Source organism: Leucoraja erinacea, chromosome 28 (assembly GCF_028641065.1).
Source record: "Leucoraja erinacea ecotype New England chromosome 28, Leri_hhj_1, whole genome shotgun sequence".
Lineage (NCBI taxonomy): Eukaryota > Metazoa > Chordata > Chondrichthyes > Rajiformes > Rajidae > Leucoraja > Leucoraja erinaceus.
The window spans coordinates 16,280,498-16,299,495 of NC_073404.1; the positions used below are offsets into that span (position 1 = coordinate 16,280,498).

The 18,998-nt window shown below is 39.1% G+C and overlaps 1 protein-coding gene across 5 annotated transcripts in view; it reads left to right on the top strand.

Moving 5' to 3' along the window:
* The window catches only part of LOC129710693 (serine/arginine repetitive matrix protein 3-like), a 140,400-nt gene that overhangs the window by 87,618 nt on the left and 33,784 nt on the right, over window positions 1-18,998 (top strand). For all 5 annotated transcript variants that reach the window (XM_055657863.1, XM_055657865.1, XM_055657862.1 and 2 more), the window contains 3 exons: window positions 5,466-5,546; window positions 8,309-8,377; window positions 14,236-14,286. In XM_055657863.1, the coding sequence (XP_055513838.1) occupies window positions 5,466-5,546; window positions 8,309-8,377; window positions 14,236-14,286 (201 nt within the window). The remainder of the gene's footprint in view (window positions 1-5,465; window positions 5,547-8,308; window positions 8,378-14,235; window positions 14,287-18,998) is intronic.

The window sequence follows — 18,998 nt, forward strand, 5'->3', positions numbered from 1 at the left end:
AGACTAATCTTGGGACAAATGTGTCTCATTTCAAGGGGAAATGATTCAACCCTCATGTAACTAACATGGAAATTTCATCATGGGTGAAAAAACAAGTGCCCAGAAAGAGACTGAATTACCAGAGTGATGCAAAATCGCCCGTTAATAACTGACTTCCCATTTAATCCTGGCACATCGGTTTGCATCCGAGCATGAAGTTGATTTGTTAATGGCATTATGAGTACTATTAAGAGGGGATTTCTACTTTAATATAGTGTGCAAGGGTTTCCCAGACATCTTAAAATTTATGAGTGAGATCAAGGTAAGCGCATGGTCACATTGAAGACCTCTTTGCCTCGGGTCCTTCCAGGTTGCTGCCTAAACCCCCTATCAGGTATTAATGCAGAAGTAAGGTGACCAGTACTTTGTTTTCCAGAGTGACCAGTTTTGTCAATTTTGCTGCAATGCAGCTCGTCAGGATGAGATAGAGTACGTGACTTTTGCCAGTTTTCCACAAAGACTGCGTATAATTGACAACATGATTCTGGCTTACTGCAGATCATTAAGGACTGTTCATCAACTAGAAGGGTTACCTGTTGACAATCAACAAGAAATGTTGTCAGCAACCACATTGCCCAACATCAAAGTTGTTGTCCAGGATAAAGAAGCCAGAGACACAGGCACAGTAAGAAAAGAAAGGTGCACGATGCAGGCAATGCAAAAGGAGTGGTGCTTATTTCTGTCTGGAATGCTGTAATTTCTGCAACATTCTTTGCAATCTTTGTCTCCTCTGCCACATGTTCTTGCTAAGAGGTTGCAAAATGGTCTCTGCTAGGTGTAATACTGCATGCGTGTAGTCTGTACATGCATTAACTCTGAGAAAGACTGCAATGCACATACAATCCTCTGGCTGTGCTACCAAAAGGCATAGTAGAAGATATCTTCTTTCCTTGCATATGCCATTTGATAGATAGATAGATAGATAGATAGATAGATAGATAGATAGATAGATAGATAGATAGATAGATAGATAGATAGATAGATAGATAGATAGATAGATAGATAGATAGATAGATAGATAGATAGATAGATAGATAGATAGATAGATAGATAGATAGATAGATAGAATCTTTATTTGCCACACGACCAGGGTTGGTGGTATTTGGGTTTGGTACATGATGGTACACTGCTTTAGTCACATTAACACTAATAACAACACAGATCACAGTAATAAAGTGCATCCATACCACATCACAAATCACAAATCTCACCAACAATACATAGTGCAAAAGAACAAACAAAGACCATAGACAAGACACTGTATACATCAAAAGTCCTTAGTATTGTCTGTTATTGGAGGGAATTGAGTGTTCTTATTGCTGAGGGGAAGAAACTGTTTTTAAAGCGGGTGGATTTTGTAGCAAGTGACCTGAGGCGCCTCCCTGAAGGGAGAGACTGGAAAAGGTGGTTTGCTGGATGGGAGGGGTCCGAGATGATCTTTATTGCCCGTTTTGAGGTACGTTGGAGGTAAATGGAATGGATTGAGGGGAGGGGGGAGTTGATGATCCTGGAGGCCTTGGAGACAATGCGCTGTAATCTGTGTAGTGAGTGACTGTCAGTGTTTCCATACCAGACTGTGATTGAGGAGGTGATGATGCTTTCAATACAAAGCTGCATGCATAATGTGCAAGCCCTAAATGAAGACCTATGAGCACTTGTAAGATGAAGACATTTGGTGTTCTTTGTTGGTGGCTATTCTTTCAATGCACCAAAATGACAATGCAAGGATCTTCCTCATACTCCTCATGCTCTTCTACTTTCTAATGAAGCACAATGCTGTGTGGCTAGAATTCTTTATAGATCATCACGCATTCTTTGCTGGTATACCTATGGCACGTTGCCCTTACTGCAGTAGTAACATCCTGATGAGCACAGAATGCCCAATGACTTCCAATATGGACATCCCACAGCCGCCTCCTTCCATCTTCTGCACTAATACACATAATAATATGTAAGTTGCAGGTGAAAACCCAAACATTTTTCTTACTGGACTGACCAAAGATTGCTATCCGAGCTGCTTCACGGTATGATGACGCACCCACAAAATCAGCGAATGCTCAGAGAAATAGCTATTGCTGTCTTGTACTCTACGTGATGGATTAAAAAATTAAAAATGACCAGCGATGAGATTATAAGCCAAGGTCATGAGTTTTCCCATCAGATAGCTATGAGAATCCCATCCGCTTGCTTCCCGTGACCTTGCTTGTTATCTCCAAAGACAACTCGTTGGCAATTTGAAATTGATATCTCTAGAGGTCCTGATGTCTGCATAAATGTAGCCCTTTAATATGCAATATTTCAGGTGTCCACCAACTACAGTACATTGAGTCCATTCTGCCACTTAGTTCAATAATGGGTGATCTGTTCCAAGTGCACGTGAAAGTTCCTTTAAAATATGAATAAATACTGACATAGGGTCCTCGAGCTATATGATATGGAAACAAGCCCTTTGGCCTTTACTTATCCCCTGGGCTTGTCCCATTTGCCTGCATTTGGTCAATATCCCTCAAAAGCCTTCGTAAAAAATTTTAACTGTCTTTTATCCAATCTAATCCATCAATGTGAAATGTATGTTTTCTTAATCATAACTGTGGTGTAGAAGTACTGTGCGTTTTATAGTTAGGGACAGAGTAGCAAATTAGGCATTGATAATGGATGAATTTACATCTGTGGGAGAGGGATGGAAAAAATCAGAGAATTTGTCTATTTTACAGTACATGGCATTAATGACAAATGCAGTGGATAGATATGAAAAGTGATCTTGTGCTATGTATGTGTGTATTCTCAGTTAGTTAATGGAAATCAAACCTTAATTTTTCAAGCCCTGGCTATAACTCAAGATAGAAAACGAACTGGAAATTTAAAGGACACTCACTGGTAAAATTATAACATGCAGTTAGAGTCAATTTTTTACAACAGCATAACAGACATTCTTGCTGTCTCACTGAGCTTCAGTGCCTATAAATATAAATTCCATGGTGATGAAGGGCATTGTGAGTCATTCACTTAGTGTGAATCATCTCCGCCTTGCAATTATCATGGGATTTTAATTTTATGCTTCGATTGTGTGAGAAACATTTTAAGTGTTGTGAGGTGTAAGAAATGGTACAGTTGTACTTTGGAACCTTCTTCGAATGGAATGTGTGCAGATTTTATAGTTACCAAAGCTATCTAATTTATTTAATCACATGCAATAGCTATTGAAACATTAACAGTGGGCTTCCAGGGAGTAAAAAACAAGGCAGCAATGCTCAATAGTCACTGCTCAGCATTGATTTATAATTATTGCAGACTTGTCTGTTTCTTACTAAATTAACCAGCTACCATGAGTCTTAATCCTTTTCCCACAATACTCTCCTTTCTTTGTTGCATTTTCTTATTTAATATGTGTATACCAGCATCTGCAGTTAGACACAAACAACTGGAGTAACTCAGCAGGACAGGCAGTAACACTGGAGAGAAGGAATGGGTGACGTTTTGGGTCAAGACCCTTCTTCAGACTGGTAAGGGACGTGAGATAAGGGATGTAGAGAGATAAAGAACAATGAATGAAAGATAAGCAAAAAGGTAATGATGATAAAGGAAACAGGCCATTGTTAGCTGCTTGTTGGGTGAAAACGAGAAGCTAGTGCGACTTGGGTGGGGAGGGATAGAGAGAGGGAATGCCGGGGCTACCTGACGTTAGAGAAATCAATATACATACCACTGAGTTGGAAGTTGACCAAGCGAAATATGAAATGCTGTTCCTCGAATTTGTGTTTAGCCTCATTTAGACAATGGAGGAGACCAAGGACAGAAAGGTCTGTGTGGGAATGGGAAGGAGAATTAAAGTGGTTAGCAACCGGGAGATCAGGTAGGTTCAGGCGGACTGAGCGAAGGTTTTCAGCAAAACGATTGCCCAGTCTACCTTTGGTCTCGCCAATGTATAAGAGTCCACATCTTGAACAACGGATATAGTAGATGAGGTTGGAGGAGGTTCAAGTGAACCTCTGCCTAACGTGAAAGGACTGCTGGGGTCCCTGGACAGAGTGGAGGGAGGAGGAATAGGGACAGGTGTTGCATCTTCTGCGGTTGCAGGGGAAGGTACCTGGGGAGGGGGTGGTTTGGGAAAGGATGAGTTAACCCAGGAATTGTGGAGTGAACGGTCTCTGCCGAAGGCGGAAAGGGGTGGAGATGGGAAGATTTGACTAGTGTTGGGATCCTGTTGGAGGTGGCGAAAATGTTGATGGATTATGTGTTGTATGCAACGGCTGATGGGGTGAAAGGCAAGGACTAGGGAGAGTTTGTCTCTGTTGTGACTCGGGAGAGGGGGAGCAAGAGCGGGGTTGCGTGGTACCGAGGAGACATCTATGATGTGAGATGGGAACCTGCATTTCCTAAAGAAGGAGGACTAATATGGAAAAATTACACAATGCAGAAACAAAGAAGTTTGTGTAATGGTCTTCTTCTTCGTGCGTATGGCGTGCACAGCCTAAAGTTGTAGGACAACTTGTTCTATTTGATCTTACTTGATCTTACAGGTTGATTGCATTCGTCGAAGCAGGGCGGACCACGTGAAGGTTGCAATGTCCCACCCAGTGTAATGTTTATAGTCACTGATAGTTTTACTGATGTGTAATACTTTTACTGATATCAGCTTTCAAATTTCTGCTCACTTCATCAAGCACAGTCCCTCATGAAGATTGGGTCTCGAGGTGAGGTCACTTGTAAACATTAAAAGCTCCGAACATAGGGCAGATTTTTATTTCCTTCATGAACAAATAACAAGAGCATAAATCTCTTGCTGGGCAACAATGAATTCAAAAGGTTAAGTGAAACCATCTCTTCCCCTCTTGGTTTCTGTGGTGCTAGTGTTCACAGCACAATATTTGGGAAGGCGCAGGTCTATATAATATGCAGCACAATAATGAGGCTTGAATCTGTTACATGCCGTGACACTTGTCTCTGTTAATTTGCACACATGAGAATAATTTTAAAGGGGACATAGGGATAGGATGTGTCTGAAGCAGATTTGCCTTCCTCTGCTGTGGGGAATCAGTTGGTCTCTACTCAGTAACAAACCTTTTGTTGTCTGGGGTTTAGGTCCCAATCATGAAAAAAGAAGGGAACCAATCTTGTGTATGTCAATATATGTGTTTTTTTGCTCTGACACAATACCTAACACTGTCTAGACAACTGTGTGCATCACTTTGACAAAGCTATATTGTCTTGATCAATTAATTGAGAGTTTACATCTGTGACATGTCTTCCATGATCGAGAATTAATGTGATGATAGAGTAGTTAAAGAGAAGGTGTATCTTATCTGCAGGGAGAATATGGTCTGATTATATATTGTATATCCTATGTAAAGATTTCTTATCCCACATTAAGTAACTTATTTGTGTTTATATCTGAATAATTTTTTCTGCGAATAATGCCACTGAAGTAAGAAAAGGAAATCAAGCAGTTCTCCCTCACCACCACCCAAGAAGAAGAAGAAGAAGAAATCGGGGCACTACAAAATCCGGTAAATGTCTTTTTGTGTTGTACAATAAGGGTGCCATGAAAAGGATAGGAAGCTTCACGATTAGTCATAATGAATTGTCAATACCTACCATACAAGTAGATTGTGTTCTTAAATTAAACAAAGTTGGGTTTTTTTTGTGTATTTCAAAAATGAGGTGTCATTTCAGGTTCTGAGCCCAGAGTAGACCTACTGAGGCATCATAGCGTCTTTTAAGTGCTATTCCTTCTTGGAATGATTAAATCCATGTACAAAGCATTCATCAAGAGGAAACCATCTGTCTTTTTTCTTGATGCTTGTTGAATTTTTGGTGCATATTTCCAAAAAATCTTGCTGCAATGGAATGCAATGTTTGACAGGTGGAGGTTTGTATTAAGCTTCAGTAAGGTTCCAAAAGGTAACATCGTCTCACCTAGTTTTCCAGATGAAACTGCACAGGGTTCAAAATTGTTAACTGTTTTATTTCAAAATCCTTTCTTATGTGACACCTAACAGTGGATTTTGCATTTCAGACTTTGAAGAAGTGAAAAGTAAACAGCAGGTGGTTAGTGGCAGGCCATATAAGAAAATGTCGGTTCTTATATAAAGAAAGGACACAAAGTGCTGGAGCAACTCAGTGGGTCGGGCAGCATCTTTGGCCGGGTCCCTTCTGCAGATTCAGAGACTGGAGAAGCATCCGGACCCAAAACATCACCTATCCATGTTCTCCAGAGATGCTGCTTAACCTGCTGAGTTACTCCAGCACTTTGTGTCCCCTTTTTTAATAAATAAAACAGCATCTGCAGTTCCTGGTGTTTTTAGTTTCTTATATTTGATAGTTTTTTTAAATGTATTAAAAAAATCCCATAAATTCAATCTTGAAAAAAAGATTTACAAGGGGAGAACATTTCATTCAAATGTTTTATTTATGAAAGCCACCTTTCATCAGAGAGTACGGCTAAGTGTAGAATCTTCCTTGTAGTGCAGGTTTAATCCTTTCAACACTAGTTTTGACCACATAAAAACCTGTTCCTTTTTCAACCCCGTATATTGCGGATTTTTGTGTTTGGTTACTGTGACTGGACATTAATATATTGTATAAAACTACATAGATATCTGTAAAAAGTATTTATAGATATTCAATTTATGAAAATAAAAGACTTTAAAACAGAAAAATGGATTGTACATGTCCTACACCTTGAGTTCCTATTTCTTGATTGCTTACTGAACAAGAATCTATATATCTGACTTGATAGCTCCAATTGACCAAGTGTTCACAGCATTTTAATAAAAGTGATTCTAGATTTCTACAACAAGGGTGAAAAAAAATCTTGATGCCTTACAGCGGCAGAGACCTGGGTTCAATCTTGCTGTTTATACGGAGTATGCATGGGCTTTTTTCAGCTGCTACAGTTTCCTCCCACATTTCAAAGACATGCAGGTTTGTAAGTTAATTGGCTTCTGTAAATTGTCCCTAGTTTCTATGATAGAACCAGTAAACAGGTGATCATTGGTTGGTGTGGACTCAGTGGGCCAAACGCCCTGTTTCCACGCTGTATCTCAAAACCAAACTAAAACTAAAGGTTGTAGAATGCCTTTGTACCATTGACTCAGTATGGTTTTGGAAGATCATTGTAGTCTGAAATTATGACAGATAATTCTTACCTTTTTAAGATTTGTTACGTGATGCCCTTTCATTTATTTCCATTATATCAATGTAGGAAGTAATCATAAATGGCTTACCCCACTAATAATGCTAATATGGGGTTCTTTTCACAGTTCAAATGTAAAAACGTGGCAAACAGTGCAGCTTTTTGTTTAGATCCAATCCTGTTCTGCTTTCACTGCAAAGTTTCAGTACAACCAATGTCCTCACTAGATTTATTACAGACAAAACCTTCTTAAAAATTGTTTGCAGTGCAGTCCTGAAACGCTCTCCTCTATAAATACCAAGCAATTGATATTCCCATGAGCTTTATTGATGCTGCTTGCTGCTTATCTATGGGGATATTTGTCCCACAATTTACAATATGACACAGCACATTTCCTGTTTTAATAGCATGATGGCTTCTTGTGCTTTGAGTGGTTTACAGACTGAAACTTGGCTTTCTCTCTTTACCAATCACCCTTGCTCATCTGTTTCACTGCTTTTTCAGCATTTCCAATTATCATGCATGTAGTCAACCTGTAAACCTTAATGTTTTCTCCCTAACCTGTTCCATGATTGTCTGTTTTATTCTGCAAGTCTGTTCTTCCATTTAGTATCTCGAAACTGATGTACATCGTAACTCTGTCTACTTCTCTAGTTCCAAATCCATTAATACACTTCTATATTCAAGCTATCAAGCTCACTTTTGTACTCCCAGTTTCATCAGTGCTTTGTGAAGTCAGCATTCCAGATTTCCATTAGCTTTTGCACGAAGAGGAACTTCCTGACGCCCTGAACAACTTTAATTTTGTTTTGCTCTTCTGCAAATTCTATTTCCATCTTCCCACTCATTCATTTATTGGGAAGCTATGACTATAATGTAATGTGGCTCGGACAATTTTGTGAAACGCAGCACATTAAACTTGCTTACATAAAAAGCCACAAAAAAATACACCAGGGGTAGAGAAGTCTAGCTTGAGAATTGCTGATTTGTCTTCCTCTGCTGTAAATAAAATTGCAACTCCAGCAAGCTATTTTTCTGACGTATTGTTTCCTGGTTGGTTCTTCTTGTACTAGATGCAAGTATTTTCAGAAAGAGACAATTGTTATATTTAAAATGTTTTGTTTTTCTTCATAGCTGCGAAAGTTCTTCATCATCACGGAAAGAGAGAAAAAAGAAGAGTGGGAAGAAACACAAGAGAGACAGGTGGAGTTGCTTCTGTTCTTCTGTAGTCATACCAGACCCCTCCAGGTATATAGCACATCTAATGCAGAATCGATTGTCTGCACAATCCCTGGAGATAATTGTAATGTCTTTCTCACATCCTTGGCCACAGCACATTATCTGAATGATATAGTTAAAGCAACCTATATAACATCAATAATAGATGACACTGCAATTTTTAATCTGTTTCCAGCCACTCTTTTTTAAAGCCTTGCACACGAGGAAAAGTGAGGGATCCGGATAATTCTTGTACCATCGAGTTCCATGGACAGTTGTTTCTGTTTATTTTGGCTCCCTGTTGCAAGGCATGCCAATATTAATTTTAAGTTGTGGTCTGCAACTACAAATTTAAATGGTTCCCAAGGTAGCATTTCAGCTTCCCAGGGGAAGGAGGCCGCAGTAAGATGTCTGATCACATCTCGAGTCCAGTAGGGATTGAAGATCAATAAGGGTCTAATAGGAGATCTGTGGTCAGTGCCAGTGTCAGTTTGGAGATCAGAAAGTTGGTGATCAAGGAGATTAGCTGTTGGAAGAGATTATTTGGTTGAATACAGAACTATGATAGTGGGATGTCCAACATATACCAGGTAAGTAACGGGATTTAACCTTTGTGGCTTCCCAGTTCAACACAGATTTAGTATTTAGTCATCTCAGGCACACAACAAAGTAAGAATGTTGTATAGGGAATAACTTGTTCATATGTGATGTGGAAGTTAACTCATGCTGAGCAGATGGGCTGAAGAATGGTTAATGGAATTTAATACAGAGAAATGTGAAATGGGGTAATTTGGGAGCACTAACATAGGCAACACCTGCACAATGAATGGTGGGGCTCTGGGGGGGGGGGGGTGTTTTTGAACAGAGGGATCTAGGAGGACAGGTACATAGTGTGTTGAAAGTGGCATCACAGGTAGATAAGGTGGTCAAAAAGGTTTTTGACACATTGGCCTTCATCACTCAAAGTATCGAGTATAGAAGTTGGGAGGTCATGTTGCAGTTGTATAGACGTCGATGAGGCCGCATTTAGATTATTGTGTTCAGTTTTGGACACTGTTATAGGAAAGATTTTATCAAGCTTGAAAGGGTGCAGAGAAGATTTATGAGGATGTTGCCATGACTCGAGTGCCTGAGCTGTAGGAAGAGGTTGAGCCGGCTAGGATTCTATTCCTTGGAGTGCAGAAGTGTGAGGGGTGATCTTATAGAGTTGTACAAAATCATCCATCGAAAGGAATAGATCAGGTAGACGCACAGAGTCTCGTGCCCAGAGTAGGGGAGTTGAGAACCAGAGCACATAGGTTTAAGGTGAGGGGGGAAAGATGTGATAGGAACCTGAGGGCTAACTTTTTCATACAAAGGTTGGTGGTTGTATGGAAGGAGCTGCGGGGGAGGTAGTTGACATAGGTACAGTCGCAATGTTTAAGAAACATTTAGATAGGTACGTGGATAAGATGTTTAAAGGGATATGCATCAAACGCAGGCAGGTAGGAGTAATGTAGATGGGACATGTTGGTCGGTGTGGGCTATTGGGCTGAAGGGCTTGTTTCCACATTGTATGGCTCTCTGACTCTTAAGTCACATGCAAAATTATATATTAAATCTAAAATGTTGGAAATACTCAGCAGGTCAGGCAGCAATTGTGTATGAGATGGTAATCATTTCAGGTCAGTAACCTTTCTTCTCAGAACATTAAAGGTAGGACCTTAGAAATTGTGCAGCAGCTCTTTGATATCCAAATGAACATTGTGCATCATTGGTTTTTCCAAATGCTCGTGTTAATTCTTCTTACTAAAGAAAATGGTCTTTGTATTTTTGTCTTCTAAAATGGAAAAAGTGACCCACAATAATTGCCTAATGTTGTGATCCGGTGATAAAAAAAAAACTAGGAGAATGTCTTAATCTCTTTGAAATAAACCACTTGTTTAAGTATCCTTGATACATGGAATCGTAAATTTATTTTGCAAGTATTTTCTTTATGGAGCAATCAAAGAGCATTGTGCTCGAGGCTACATCGAGTAAACCCCTACACTTAGTCACTTCTCATCTTATACGGGTCTGATTCAGGTTCCAGAAAAAAGAGGAGGCATTGGTAAGCATAGGTAAGCATTGGATACCATTGTAAAGGTTCATTAGCTGCCTACTGTCAATGATCACACATCTAGTGCTATTGGGATTAGTGGCATCAGCTAGTCGCGTATGCTGCAGAAATCTTCTTTGTCCCAGGACTTTGTACAAGATTGTTTTATGGATAAATATGTCAATAAACCAATTAGAGAACAGGTTATTTAGATCCAGTATTTTACAGTGAGAAGTTAACTAAATAACTTTGTGGTTAAGGGGATTTTAGGGAAGACTGATGGAAATATGGTAGAATTATATACAGAGATGGGAATTTATTTAATTTAGTCCAAAATTAGTATTAAATCTAAACAAAGCAAACTACAAAGGTGTGAGGCACAAGCAAATTGTGGTAAATTGGGAGTCTACATTAAATGTACAACAGTAAACAGACAATTTAAATAATTAATGAATTCATTATTTCATAGATTACAACAAATTATATATCTCTTGTAAGGCACCAAAAATAAATAGGTAAACTGGTCCAACCATGGCTGACAGGAACATTTAAAGGTAATATTGGATCAAAGATAAAGTCATACAATGCTGCCAAATAAGAAAAATCTTGAACATTGAGGAAATATCTAAATTTGGCAATGGAGGGCTGAGGTATTAATAAGGAATAAGAAAGTTGAACTTGAGATCTAACAAGAAGCTTAAACATGTGTAAAAGCTGTTGTAGACATGTAAAATACAAACATAGAGAGAATTCCTTTCAGCCTGAGACGAGGGAAATTTCCATCAGGGAATAAATAAATGGATGCTTTCAAGAGAGAGATAGATAGGGCTCTTAAAAACAGCGGAGTCAGGGGATATGGGGAGAAGCCAGGAACGGGGTACTGATTGGGTGTGACAAGTACATGGAGTTCCATATCCTGTGGTACCTCCTTTGCAAGCTTGCTAAGGTGAAACATTTCAGGATGGTATGCTTGAGAAAAACCTTTATTGGCTGTGGACAGTGGCAAATAAAAATAATTACCTCTATGTTATGCAATGCATGATTATCAAATAATTTGAACAATGTTATTTATGGCTGTTGTGTTATTCCCAAAGAGGAATTTAAACTTCAAGAAATATGTCAAAAAATATTTAGTCTAAATGAATAGGACAACCTCTCATTCCTGGAATCAGCCAGTGAATATCCTTTGTAATGTCTCTAGAGTTAATATTTGTTCAGTTTTAGTTCAGTGGACTAAAACTGTATGCAGTAGTCGAGGAGGCCTCATCATCATCCTATAAAGTGGCAACAAAACTTACCTTTTTTAAACTCCAATCCCTTGAGAGACAAAATGTTGTTTGCCTTCTCATTTGTAGTCCCTCCATTGAGATCCTAACTCATTTTTGAGTTATCTTACTATTACACCTATGTCTCTCTGAACTTCAATCATTTCCAGTCTCTCTCCATTTAGATAATAACCTGCCTCTTACCAATGTATACAGCTTCCACACATTAAACTACATCTGCCAGTATGTTGCCCATTCACTCGATATACTTGTATCCTGTTGCAGTATCATAATACGGCCTTCCATCTATTTTTTGGACCATCAACAAATTTGGAAATTTGCTTACAACATCTCCCTTCAGATCATTAATATAAATCATGAACAATTGCGGCCAAGAACTGCTCCCTGAGGTTTTCCACTAGTTACCTCCTTCCGGTGAAAAAGTACATATTTATTTGAACTCTGTTTTCTATGAGTAGGAAAGAACTGAAGATGCTAGTTTAAATGAAAGATAGCCACAAAATAGAAACATAGAAACAGAGAAAAATAGGTGCAGGAGTAGGCCATTCGACCCTTTGAGGTAGCACTGCCATTCAATATGATCATGGCTGATCATCTAAAATCAGTTGCTGATTTTTCCCCATATCCCTTGATTAAATTAGCCCTGAGAGCTAAATCTAAATATCTCTTGAAAGCATCCAATGAATTGGCCTCCATTGTCTTTGTGGCAGTAAATTCCACAGATTCACAACTCTCGGGGTGAAAATATTTTCCTCATCTTAGTCCTAAATGGCCTACCCCTTCTTCTTAAACTGTGACCCCTGGTTCTGAACTCCCCCTACATTGGGAATTTGTTTCCTGCATCCAGCCTATCCAATCCTTTAAGAATGTTATATGTTTCTATAAGATTGCCTCTCATCCTTCTAAATTCTAGTGAATACAAGCCCAGTTGACCTATCATTTCATCCTATGTCAGTCCTGCCATCGCAGGAATTAACTTGGTGAAAATATGCTGCACTCCCTCAATAGCAATAATGTCCTGCCTCAAATTAGGAGACCCAAATTGCACACAATACTTCATGTGCAGTCTCACCAGGGCCCTGTCCAACTGCAGTAGGACCTCCTTGCTCCTAAACTCAAATCCTCTCGCAATAAGGGCCAACATGCCATTAGCTTTCTTCACTGCTTGCTGTACCTGCATGCTTGCATTCAGTGACTGATGTACAAGCATACCCATTTACCTCACATTTATCCACATTATTTTCATCTGCCATGCATCTGCCCACTCACTCATCCTATCCAAGTCACCCTGCAGCCTCATAGCAGTCTCCTTGCAGCTCACACAGCTTTGTGTCATTCGTAAACTTGGAGCTGTTCCATCTTTTTCCATTTAATTCCATCGACTAAATCGTTATTATATCTTGCAAAATAACTGGTGTCCCAGCACCGAGCCTTGCCGCACCCCACTAGCCACTACCTGCCAGACTGAAGAAGGGTCTTGACTTGAAACGTCACTCATTCCTTCTCTCCAGAGATGCTGCCTAGTCTCGCTGAGTTACCCCAGCATTTTGTGCCTATCTCTGTTTTCTATGAGACAGCCAGTTTACAGTCCTTTCTAACACATATTCTCTGGTTCTATGGGCCTTTAATTTATGCACAAGCCTTTATGTGGCATCTTGTCAAATGGCCTTTGTGAATTTACACTAAAGCTGCATGTTCCCCTCCATCAACTCTCCCTGTTATGTCCTCAAAGAATTCAAGTAGATTTGCCAAACATAATTTACCTTTTAAAATCATGTTGTGACTTGGTTTATTTATATTCAGCTATCCTAAACGATTGTCCGTTTCCTCTATGACCTCTTCTGTAGGAATTGATTTGATTTCCAAAGTATTAGGGGACTCCGACATTAGGTGACATACCCAGTAAATTAAAATCATATGTTTCAGAAGTTCAGAAATAGTTTTATACAAAAACATGTTGGTACTGTCTTCAGCAAACCCCGATTGTTCCTGCCCCAACATTTTCTGCACCCAGGCTTTAGTCCAATAACTACTTACCGTAAATATCAAGAAAGAATAAATAAAGATTATACCTTCTTGAATATCTTAATTGCGTGAATTATGTCGCAATTTAAATGGTAAATGTCCATCATAATGGGTGGTCATGAATCCAATTAAAATTGTTGTCTAATAGAATTGTTCCATTCATGAAATTTAATGCTGCATCTCATGAATGGAAGCAACTCCCCTTTGACCTGGAAGTACTTCATGCAGGTGTTGCAAGGAAATTGTGGTAAAGTATATTGTTCATCAAATTTTGCCACATTTTATTATAATGAGTAGCAGTATTATTCTCTTGGGGGGGGTATTTTAACCACACATACTGTTGAAATCTGCTCTGAAGGAAGTCTGCAATCTAAAGTACTCCTAAGGAAGTCTACACACATATTGGCTTATATAATTTTACTTCCCTGATTTTTATTTATTAATTTTCTCCGTAGGTCTACAAGCCCTAAAACCAAACGCAAAGACAGAAGCAAACAAAGAAGGCGGTATGTTTAAATTATTAATGATTATCCTAGCGGCTCAGGATTCAGCCTTTGATATAAGCTACTTCTTGCTCACATAGATGGCCTGAATACTAGATGTTGGTCCATGGTGATTCTTATTCATATAATCTTATAAGGGTTTGGCGCAGAGTTCATGATAATGCCAAATAATCTAATTACACAGCCCTGTGGAGCTCAGTTTCCCACATTTGTCTTTTTAACTTTTTTCTTTTTCTTTTCATTTCTATAGTTCTAATGCCTAATTTAAAATGTTGAATAAATGCATAATAATAAAAATTCAAGAACCTATTCCAATCAAATATCTCAAATGGTTACCTAAAATTGACCAACTGAATAAATTTCATTCCTGACAAATTGGACGCAAGTACACAAAGGAATTGCGAATGTTATTGCCCACCATCACAATGTATTTGTTACCTAGAATAGGTTCCACCTGCTTATTTGCCTGTTGAAAATGCTACTTTTTCTCTTTCATGTTGGATTCAAATTATTTGCGTAACCAAAATGATTTACGTAACCAAAACCAAATAAGAGATAGCCTAATTGGACACCAGCATAAAGCATAGGGCTCAATGCTTTCTTGTTTAAAGACAAAAGACACTGCAGATGCTGGAATCTAGAACATGAATTAGAATGGCAGATGGTCTCAGTGGGTCAATGTTTTGGGTTGAGATCCTGCATCAGGATTGAGAGGGGATCGGAAAGATTTCCAATAAATAGGAGTGCGAGGGCAGATGGGATAGCGGCCAATGAGGATGTTGGCCTGACCTTAGCAATGGAGAAGTCCAAGGGCAGACAGTTCAGTGTGGGAGTGGAAATGTTGGCTTGCCATGCCACCAAAAGCTGTAACTTTGGGGAACACCACTCATATTCTGCCTGGTAGTTTACAATGCAATGGAATGAAAAATAATTGTTCTAATTTCCAAACCTACACCACACACCAGCACCCCAGTGTTCTCCTTCCACACACACTCACCTGTCCTTCTAGGTTTCTTCTCACCTCGCCCCACCTCATCCCCTCCCATGAACCAATGGTTGCACCTATCACCCACCTCACTTTGATCGCCCCTCTGTCCCACCTCACTTTGCGCTGTTATTTCCTGGAAACTTTTTTATTCCCTCTCAATCTTGATGCAGTCCCGACCCTAAATGTAAAATTCCATGTTTTGCCTCTGCAGGAGCTGCTTGACTCATTACTGCATTCTGAGATCTTCCATCATTCTGTTTTCTTTTATATTACACTTTGTTTGTTAACTTTTCCATTTTGCGGTGATTTTTTGCTATAGTTCAATTTATGTCGATTTAAAATGTGCCGCATGTTTATAGTTTAAGTTGCACAGGAAAAGTACATGGCGTTCCCATTTAGTTTGTAAATTATTTGCAGTGTTGCTTTACATTAGGGTTGGGTACGTATCCACCATAAAATAACAGAAAAAAATGGTAAATACTCAGCAGGTCAAATTGCATCGGTGATCAAGAGATCAGAGATAATATTTCAGGTTGAAGGCCTGCACACACAGAACGCAGATCAGTACTGCCCTGGAACAGGCCCTTTGGCCCACAATGTATGTGCCAAATATGATCTCAATTTAAACTAATCTCTCCCTATACATGATCCACATCTCTCCATTTGTTGCCTTTCTGTGTGCCTGTCTAAACATCTTTTAACTGCCACACCTTTACATTTCCCCCTCTGACTTACCTTAAAGCTAAGTCTTCTAGTCTTTTGTTCTGACAGTCTACCCTATCAATGCCTCTCGGAATTTTTATTCCTCTATCAGATATCCCTCAACCTCTGATGTTCCAGAGAAAACATTCCAAGGGTGTCCAGCCTCCGCTATAACTAATCCCCTCTAATCCAATCAGCAATCTGGTAAACTTGTTCAATGCCTATTAAAATCAAGTATTTTGTCAAAACTGTGACACGTTGGAGATCAGTAGCTTTTTAGATAAATAAAGGACAGGAGGAAAGGACAAATGAGTAGGCCTGTTATAGAGTGGGTGTGTCAGAAAGAAGAGGCATACAAATTCTATCTACAAATACTATCTAGAGTACTACTACATTTAGTTCTGAACACTGATTTTCAGTAAGGATATATTAGCCTTGAAGGACATGTAGTGTTTATACATTCAAATAGCATCAGTCCTAATCCTTGAAAATTATGGTAACAGATTTCCTAGGCTCGGCTTGTATTTCTCATATGAAATTAATTAAGAGCGTATATAATCGAGTTGTTTAAAAGATGATCAAATATTTTCATTAGACGTCGAGAAAGCATTTCCTCTGGTAGGAGAGGTTACATCCGTGGGTGAAATTAGAACTATGCCTTTCTCGTATAGAATGGGTAATTTTAGACAGCACTTCTTTGTCTAAATGGTAATGAAAATCTGGAACTCTGTCCTTCATGACACTGTTGAGGATAGATCAATTAAAATTTGATAAGACTGGAGATTTATGTTAGCAAGGCATTAAGTAATATGAAACCATGGGAAATAAATGAAGGTGCCAATCAACTGCAATCTAATTGAATAATGAAACATGTTCAAGGTGTTGAATGGCCTACTCTTTCCCTAGGTTTAAAAAGTTTTTCACCCGTTTGACATCACTTAAAAACTTGTAGGGCGTTAAGCACACTAATGAATAAACTTGGAATAATTACTGCAGTATTTATTACTTTAATAATCCCATTTTACTAGTTAATGTGTGAGACAGATTTCACAACAGCCACAATAATGTAGCAAACCTAAAAATATTGCAGCATAACAGTGCAGTGAACGGAATGAACGCATTTATTCTGTACTGGTAAATAGTAGTCTTGTCCAATCCACTAAATTATTCACATATTAACGTATAATTTAAAAACTACAAAAATAAATTCTGATCTGTATATTTGTATGATCAACCTTTTTCAGGTTAGTCACAGTTTTGTGCACAAACATTCGACTGCCTTCCTGACTCACTACATATTTTTTTATTAATCCATTGCAGTATAATAATATTTCTCCAAATCAGTGATTAATTAAAATGAATCCCAAGAGATTAGGCATTTATGTTCTAATTGACATTTTGTTTATTGCTCCCACCAACTGCAAAATGTAGCTTGTGCCTCCAGTTGAATTAATAATGTATGAAATCAGGTTGGAGTTGATAATGTTCCAGATCCATGGCCAATTTACAAGGGCTACCTTTAGTTCCACAATCACATTCTCTGTAGTATAGCCAACACTTATCCTTGAATCAGCAACTCAAGAACACCTTGATGTACCATAATCATATTCATTGAGAGTTTATACGTTAAGAGAAAATAGTGCAAGTGTTTCAGGCCAATAATCATTCATTAAAATCTGATATTTAGGACTTCGATTAGGAGGAATTGTTCACCTCAAATGATTTGATATTTTTTGGAATTCTCTACCCCAAAGGCTCATGACCATGAGCTCGGTCATGTATGTTCAAGAAAGAGATTATTACATTTTGGTTAATTTTGAAAAGTAGGAAAATGCAAAGGATAGAATTAATGAAGGACACAGGCCCAACTTATTGAGCATTAGAGTATACACAAAGTAGCTTCAGTTCCTTTGTACCTTCATAAGATGAAAGGTCAGTGACCCTGATAGCAGACCCCCCATGTGGAACGTGCAATACCTTGTTGGTTGTAACTGCTTTGGATCTTGGTCTCCATTGATATTTGATGCAGTGGGGTAACAACCAGTAAGTTGTTTTCCGATATATCTGTTCCATTTTAGACAATTAAAAGGAAGATTAAGCAAAAAATGTGGCAGCTGTAAAGCATACCAGAAGCAAGAGATAGTAATTTGCCAATGGTGAGAATTAGGGCAGACATGCAGAAATTCAGAAATGTTAGGTCACCTATATTTCTTTTATCTTGAAGGATCTATGGGAATCCATCTGACTTTTACATTGTACCATTTAACAGAAATTGTGTGAGTGGGAATAAAAAGCTGGAAGCACCCAGCAGCTCAGGCAGGATCTGTGGAAAGTCCTTTCTTTGGAACAATGAATGAGAGATGGCTACAGCGGAGATGTTATTGTGAATTCAGGTTCCTCATGCAGTTTCATACGGATTATCAGCTGTTTTTTAATCATCATAAAGAAAGACACACTTCTAAGTGTTCAGATTTGTAGATAAGACCAACCCAATGCACAATAATATAAATAGTCAATGCACAATAATCCTAAATGTATGGTTGAGGCAACTGGCAGATGGAGTTCAGTGTTCATAAGCGTAATGATTAGACAACTACTATTTGCTTTAATACCGTTAAGCCCCCGTCCCACTTACGTGTCCTTGGCACGCTAATTACATGACCTCATGGTCGCATTGAGGCGCGACGGTCCCACGAAGGTTGCGCGCAACTTCATTCGCCCGCACAGCCGTCTGGAGAGCGTGACGTAATTTGAAGACGGCCACAAATTGCCGGAGTAACTCAGCGGGACCGGCAGCATCTCTGGAGAGAAGCAATGGGTGACGTTTCGTGTCGAGACTTCTTCAGTCTGAAAGAAGGGTCTCGACCTGAAACGTCATCCATTCCTTCTCTCCAGAGATGCTGTCGGTCCCGCTGAGTTACGCCACAATTTTGTGTCCATCTTCAATTTTCTTGGCCCCGCTCTGGGAGTAGAAGTGGGGGCAGATCCGGACCGCAACGGCCGTGAGCCCCAGGCCGAGCTCGGC